General features: G+C 48.4%; 1 protein-coding gene across 1 annotated transcript; it reads left to right on the plus strand.

The window, feature by feature from the left end:
- The first annotated feature begins 4,363 nt into the window (after window positions 1–4,363).
- LOC119289551 (CEN-like protein 2) lies at window positions 4,364–5,833 on the plus strand. Its single transcript, XM_037568851.1, has 4 exons — window positions 4,364–4,614; window positions 4,712–4,773; window positions 5,063–5,103; window positions 5,177–5,833. The coding sequence occupies exons 1-4, from the start codon at window positions 4,414–4,416 to the stop codon at window positions 5,398–5,400; spliced, it is 528 nt and encodes a 175-aa protein (XP_037424748.1). The 5' UTR covers window positions 4,364–4,413; the 3' UTR covers window positions 5,401–5,833.
- The last annotated feature ends 2,136 nt before the right edge of the window (window positions 5,834–7,969 follow it).

Consider the following 7,969-nt stretch of genomic DNA (forward strand, 5'->3'; position numbering starts at 1 on the left):
CGCGAGGTCGGGGACGCCGCTCGGTGGAGGCGTGATGGCGGCGGAGTCCGAGATGAAGCCGACGATGATGGATGGCGTGGGACGTCGTGCGGACGAGCTTGTCAGCACCGGCACCCGGGCCGCCAAAGCAACGCCGACGCCTGGGCAGCGAGGCCCGAGCGACCAACGGAGCAGCGGCGTCTGAGTTGAGGCAGCCGACGAGCCTGACGCAGCCATCCCGACGCAGACGAGAACGAGGCCGGCGAGGTAGACTGCCGGGCCGCCGTGCAGACACGGCGGAGGCGGGTGATGTCATCGATGGGCGGGCCGGCGTGCGAGCGACGACTATGATTGGCCGTTGCATGGTGCAAGGCCGCCGGGTCGGGGCGATGCAGGTGTCCCAGTCGGAGCAGGGCGGTGACGGCCGGCGCAGGGTGACGGCGGACCGACGCGTGGACGGCGGCTGGCCCTGACGAGCCTCCTCGGGGCGCATGGCCGCTTGGTCGGAGGAGAGGCCGGCTGGTTGCGCCGGGGTCGGAGTAGAGGCGCTAGGGGTCGATGAGGGCGGTGGGCGACGCAAACCAATCAAGAATAGATCGGAAAACCAAAAAAAACCGTTCGATCAAGATGACCGGCGAGAGAGAGAGAAAACCCCGGAGCAAGGCTCGAGGAAAAGACTCTCTAGGATAGATGGTCAACACGACCGGCGGACGAACCCTAGGTACGGGCGGCGTGGCCCCCGACGGCGATCATGGAGGCCGACCGTCCCGGGGGCGGCGTGCGGGTGCGGAAGCGGCGACGGCTAGGGTTTAGGATCGACTTGCGATAGATATCATGTTAGAAGGGAGAGAGGGATTTGGTGGAATAGTTCATTGTATTGCTTGAGCCTCGTGGGTATATATATAGGAGTACAATCATCTACTTAAAGTGCAAGACAAGCCAGATCAAATCTTAGTCTATCTCGTCTTTCCTAATAAATATTGTACTCAACACCTTCATCTAGCATCTCCAATGGAAAATAATTAACTCCCCAGAATCCATTCCCGAAATGAAACTCCTAAAAATCCTCAAGTTTTGGATGCTGCATTAAATTTGAAGTTGTCATTACAAACCATCCATGTTTTTCTTAACAATTAAAACAAACACGTAATCCAAATTCCAGTAGTAGATGAATAATTGCAAATTTGTGTGTGTACGAGATTAGAATAACTTCAAAATAACATAATTTTGTATTTTCCTGATCAAAAAAATACATGAAAAAGAAAGAAGGTAGAATTAATTTTGGATTTATGGTTAAGGAAGAAAAATAAGAAAACAGAGGTTTTATCGAATTTCAAGTATTCAGTTTCACCAATAAGATGACAACTCAAAATCTACTAGGAATTAGCAGCTTAATGGTGATATGAAACACTTCCAAAAAAAGTAACCTCAACACCACCTCTATGCTGACTCATGTTTCATTGCATATATGGAGTAAGTTTTGTCAACCAGAACTTAGGTCGAAACTTAATACTTGTCCTCACTTTCTCTTTTGCAGGGCCGGTTTCAAGTGAGATGAAAACTGGTATTTTTACATGGAAAACCCCCACGTTGCCGTGACCATGGGCCGAAACCACTCAAATCTTCTTTCACTATAATCAAATATGGTATACAACAAATTTTCATACATCAAGATCTCTCAATTATTGATGGCATTGAGAAGATTTGGCGCTCAAGAGCTAGGAATGTAAACAATCTCACCAAGGATGATGGAATCACAGGTTGAAGGAGAGAATGTAGTGGATCAAGATCATCGCACCCTTGGGAATAAGCTTCCTTTTCTTACTTGCAAGCTCTAACTTCAATCTTCCTCTCTTGTTTTTCTCTTCTTCTTCTTCTTCTTCTTCTTCTTCTCCAATGGAGGCTAACCTAATTTTTGTCACTTGTGGTGGTGGCTAGCTGCTGGATGAAGGGCTAGACGCCCCTTTCCCTCACCCACAAAGACCAAAATGACCCTAGGTCATAACCCTAATGTGTAGTGGGCTTTGGCAGAATTGTGGCCTGCCTAAAGGCTTCAAATGGTCATGGCCTTACATCCAACATGAGGAGTATCAATATCCTAACAAAATCCGAGTATTCTCGCCCTCGAATTCAATTGCTCTCTATGCATCTTTGCCCTAATCCCCCTAATTTGAGTTTCAATCTCAATTTCCTAGATTCTTTTTCTCAAGTTTGTTGTTCTTCTTTGCAACATTCCGAATCACATCTTTTGCCCTGTCTTCCCATACAACATCAATCCACTCCGTGTATTCACAAGCTTTAAAACCATTCAAATGAAAATCTAGAAACCTCTTCCCAGTTGCTCAGTCGTTCCAAACACGGCGAAAAGAGTATATGAGATGCCCACATCGCTTGCACTTCGGGAGCCCAAACTCAAATTCCGGCAAATCCTCTGTCTCCATCAAAGATGAATTTCATCCTATATAATTACATGCTGGGGGTTACCTTGGCTCATGACTCACCGCCGCCCACCTCTCCGGTGGGACCAACGGGCTTCCTCGATGTCGCTGACGACATCATTGCCGCCAAGGTAGATTGGAGGATGAATGGAGGCACACGAGTTGATTGGTGGTGGCGGGCGGCGACGACACTAGCGATGAGGCATTGGTAGGCCTTGAATGGGCCGGGAGAGGCAGCTTGGGTTAGATGGGGGTGGCACCACCGGTGAAAATAGCTAGGTTGACGAACTCGAGGTCGGCGACAATGGTAGTTGGGGGAGGAAAGTTCTCGCGTGCGCAAGTAGGGTCTTAGGCCAACTCCAACGCGCGATCCCATCCTGTCCGGGTGCATCCGTTTGGGGTAAAACGGACGAACCAGACAACCCAGCGTGCGGGCTCAAACGGACTTTTGTCCGTTTTCTGTCCCCTTTCGACCCATCCCCGGCCCAAGTTTGCGCCGCTTTTGGGGTGGAACGGATAGTGCGCTGACGGGCGGGCCGTGTGCGCGTGTTCTCCCCTGGCCTGCCCGTCGGTGGCATAGGGACGCGTTTTTCTATCCGCCCCCTCCCTCCCTCCGGTCGCACCCCCTCCACTCTTCTCCACTCTTCCTCTCGCCACCGCCGCCACTGCCATTGCAGCTGTGCAGCTCGGACGCGCGCACACCCCGCCCTTTCCCCTTGGTGCCCCGAGCTACCCAACCACGGCCACCTGATTTGCGCACCCGGCGGTCGGATTTGGAGCGGATCCGGTCGGTCTTGAGCTCTTCCGGTTGTGGGAGGCCGCATCGCGCCATGGACTGGCCAGGCACCGGGCCAGAAGGCCCCGACAAGGCCGCAAGGCCGCATGCAGGTAGTGACTCCTCCTCTAGCCGCTTGGATCTACACCGTCGGTGGTCCGCCGACAGATACATGAATGGCGGTTGGCCGGACTCGGTGCTAGCCCAAAAGCTCGTCGGCGCACCGTTGCCACTCATTAAGTGCGACCACTGCCTAAAGAAGGTCGTGCGCCGCGTGTCTACAACGCCGGAACATTCCGGATGGGTGTTCATCAAGTGCTTAAACGATGGGGTATGTGCTATTTTTAGCTTCAGTTGTGCTCTTGGATTTGACTAATTGTGCTAACTTAAAATTTTATTGTGTAGCATGAATGCAAGTTTTGGTATTGGGAAGAATAGTACATCGATATATTGATAGAGCTCAATTTAGTAGATGTTCGTGCACTTGCCAGAGATGAGACTAGTGCACTTGTTGCTAGAATAGAGGCTAGACATGAGACTAGATGCGAGGAAGCAAGCTCTATTTCTTTAGACTCGAAGAAAAAAGAAGCATGCAACATCGAGCCTTCTCCACATATCAACAATGAATGCATCGAGAAGGCACTAATCCAACTTACAGGAGCAGTTATGGAAGTTGGATATCTTCTAAAATGTATTCTTGTAGTTCTTGTTTTACTTGGTCTTGTTTTTCTAGTTAAAATTTGGTGATGTATTCCCATGTGCCAAAAATGAATGATGAAAAAAAGTTAAGGGCTTGCAAAGAAAAATGTACGTGGACAGGATGCGGCCGGGATGCATCCATGCTTTGGGTGCGCGGCCACCGCATCCCAGAAACTGCCCGGACACGACCCCATTGCCCTACCTAAACGGACAGAATCCGGACAAAACAGACGTCCGTTTGGGGTCGTGCGCTGGAGTTGGCCTTTAGGAGGGGATTTGGAGGTAAAGGTTTCTCCGTATATGTTGGGAGGGGATTTTTTTTGCCAGCTCAAAAGGCCTTTGGGAGTTATAACCGATTAATTAAAAAAAAATAGTTCTCTAGGAATGAGAGATTTGCTGTGCTTCGACCGTTGCACACCTATAAATAGAGCCTCTACGCCACCCAATCTCGGCAACAACCATCAGGTTAGAGTTCCCCATTCCTCAAGACTTGGTGCTTCTACTACTAGCAAGTAGGTAGCCATGGCTAGGGTCCGAAACCCTCTCGTCATCGGAAAGGTCATCGGGGAGGTCATTGACAACTTCAACCCCACGGTGAATATGACGGTGACCTACAACTCCGACAAGCAGGTGTCCAATGGCCAGGAGTTCTTGCCGTCGGCGGTCGTGTCCAAGCCACGCATTCAGGTCCCGGGCGGCGACATGAGATCTTTCTTCACTCTGGTTTGCGCTTCCTCTCCTCCTTGGCCACCTGACGCGTACACACAAAGTAAGCTAGCTAGCATCCAGCTGATAACCGAGTATGATTGCTGCTCTTCAGGTCATGACGGACCCGGATGTGCCAGGGCCTAGCGATCCATACCTGAGGGAGCATCTCCACTGGTAATTGTACTAACCCAACCTAGCTCAGTCGATCAGAAGTCCATCCAGTACAAAGAAATATATAGTTAGCTAGATTGGAAAAAAATATCTCATGAGCCATGTATATCGAATTGCTCAGTCCAAGTGATTGAGCACAAATTAATTATCTGGTGTCCCATTAGTGGCTATCCTATGGGCATCAAACCTGTTTTTTGTCTAGTGAGCATAAATTGGCACAAATTTATATGATCAGCTATGCATAAGAATATGTTTATGAATTATGAGGCTATGAGCTTTTGTGTACATGCAGGATCGTCACTGATATTCCTGGCACCACTGATGCTTCTTTTGGTCAGTGCCCCTTTTTCTGATTGACTGACTACATCCTTATTTTTTTCTGGATAAACATGATTAATGCATGCAGGGAGCGAGGTGGTGAGCTACGACAGCCCAATGCCCAACATCGGCATTCACAGGTTCATCTTCGTGCTGTTCAAACAGAAGAAGCGGCAGGCTGTGAACCCTCGAGCTCCCTCCACCAGGGACTGCTTCAACACTCGCCGCTTCGCCGACGAGAACGACCTCGGCCTCCCGGTCGCCGCCGTCTACTTCAACGCGCAGCGGGAGACAGCCGCGCGCCGCCGCTGATGTGAAAAATGCAACAAGCCTCTGGATCAAGCTATGGCTTAGCTACTGGTATTAGCTATATATATATGGCTCCGTTCAAATAAGAGTTTGCTCGTGGTCTTGTGTCCACTGTTTCTGGTAGTCTTCCTACTGTCCACTGTTACTCCTACTAGTCAACCTGTGAGCTTGTGTACGCCACAAGAGTGAATTTAGTTCAACTCCTATTTTGTACGTACGTGTTCACTGGGACTCTGGGAGCAGAATGATAGCTAGGAGATGACCGTCGACGTGTCTGGTAGTAGTAGGCTAGTGAAAGGTGGAAAAGGCAATGGCTTTGTGGCCCACCTACCTGCGCTACTGTTGTTGCCCTCAGGGCCTATAATCTTTCTTACCCGTTTGGAACCTCGTACTATTTTCATTCCTGTAAGGACCTCATCTTTAAGGCCGGGCAAGCGTCCCCGCTCTAAAATATATATATATGTCTTGGTTGATCTTGATTGTCTGATGAGTACGGAGTATATAGATACTAGATCTTGCCGTATCTGTTGTGTGTGTGTGTGCAATTTGTAATATTAATTGATATGGCTGGTTGTGGCTGGTGTGAAGAGGCATCAGTTCTTGGCCCTCCTTTTCCCACCATTTTGGTGTCCCGGCCCCTTTGGTCGATTTGGCAATCTTTGATCATTAGCATATATATGCGCCTACGCAGTAGCGGCGGCAGGAAAAAGGAACGCCCCAGGCAGCCTCGAGGGAACTGTAGCACTGTAGCTACAGTACTGCTACAATGCCCAAAGAAAATGCATCTCACGCCCCAGGCAGCAGCCCAGACTGCCTGGGGCCTGTCTCCGCCACTGCGCCTACGTATGCCTTCCTTAATTAAGTTTGTGCACTTTCTGGGTCAACATGCATAGCTATAGTTTATATACACAAAAACTAACGTTAATATATATGAGTCATAATATCTAACATGATGCATAATAGAAGATTTAACAACCTACTGGTTATAGCAAATGGCTAACTAAGACAATCAACAAATATGGAAGGTAAAAGTAGTTTTAACGGATGAAGCAACTAGCAGCTAGTGCGACTCCACCTATGGAATAAAGACCAAAATCCGAGTAATATAATCTAGGAATATATGCATCTGCTAACTAGGGTCTAGCCTCCTTTTCAAAAAAGAAAAAAAATGCATCAGCTAAATAGGCCGCATTTATGAAGACACTAAAGTGTAATATAAGCTAGGTGTATATTTATCAATCAAATCTCTCGTAGTGGGCCGGGATATCATAACCCAGTATCATACAGACTTAGTTATCCGATCCGAATTAATTGACATGACCACTATACAATTTAAGTATTAAGACATTTTATAGAGGTTGCATCAATTAATTCAGACAGGAGAGAGTATTAAGTTAGAAAAGAAAGGATACTAATATCATATCATGATACCGTGACATGGTATTGGAATACTAATATTCCCTCAGTCTGGAATTATTTATCGTAGAAATGGATTAAGATGGATGCATCTAGAACTAAAGTACGTCTTCTAGCTGCATACATTTCTCCGATAAGTATTTCCGGACGGAGAGAGTATGTTTCATCTAAAATAATAAATGAAATCATTTAAAATACCAACACATAATATTATCTACTCCCTCCCATTTTTGATTTACACCACATATTAGCTTTGTCTTAAGTCCAACTTTGTAAAGTTTGACCAAGTTTATAGAAAAAGTATTAACATCCACAATACAACATAAATATCGTTGGATCCTTCATTAAGTATATTTGCTATAGTAAATGTCATATTGTTTTCTGCAATTTACAAAATTTGACTTAAAACAAAGCTAATATGCACAGTAAATACAAACAGAGAAATACTATGAAGGTGCAATATCATACACAAAGCTAAGAGCATCTACATGCGGGTGCCTCAAACCCGCTTCGAACACCCCAGCACATGGCCCGGTCAGTAACCGATAAAAGAAGCGACCCAGACCGGTGCATCAAACCGAACTCAAATGCTCGGGCTGACTGACAACCCTCATATCCAGCCCAAATAAGGGGCGGATATGGGGAGGCCCGGGCGTGATCGGACGTGTCCACTATGTCGGACCCTACTGGCCCACCTGACCCCATATATAATCATCCCCATCTGCTCCCTGGACCAAATCCTAGCCACTCCACTCCCCCGCCCTTCACTCCATTCCGCCTCCCTCCACTACACTTCGCCCCATCCGATGATCTCCGGCATGGCGAGCGGCAGATCCGAGTCCTAAACCTTCAGATCCATCGAGCCCTAGTTCATCCCACGCGGCCCCGAGGAGGAGATGACTGTCCTGTTTGCGCTCCGCCGCTCCCTGGAGGACGACAGCGCTCGGACTCCTTTCGTTGGGAATCTATTGCGTCCGCCAAAATGGTGCATGGATCCGCGATGATGTGTGACATCGTTGCCTCATCGGAGTCTGTGCAGTCCGTCCGAATGCGATGGCGGACGAGCAACCCCTCCGTTGGCGCGTTGAGGCGGAGGTGAACGCACCATAGATGTCGGCCAACGCAAACATGGCGCGGCGTGCCCGCCTTGTGAGGC

Source organism: Triticum dicoccoides, chromosome 4A (assembly GCF_002162155.2).
Source record: "Triticum dicoccoides isolate Atlit2015 ecotype Zavitan chromosome 4A, WEW_v2.0, whole genome shotgun sequence".
Lineage (NCBI taxonomy): Eukaryota > Viridiplantae > Streptophyta > Magnoliopsida > Poales > Poaceae > Triticum > Triticum dicoccoides.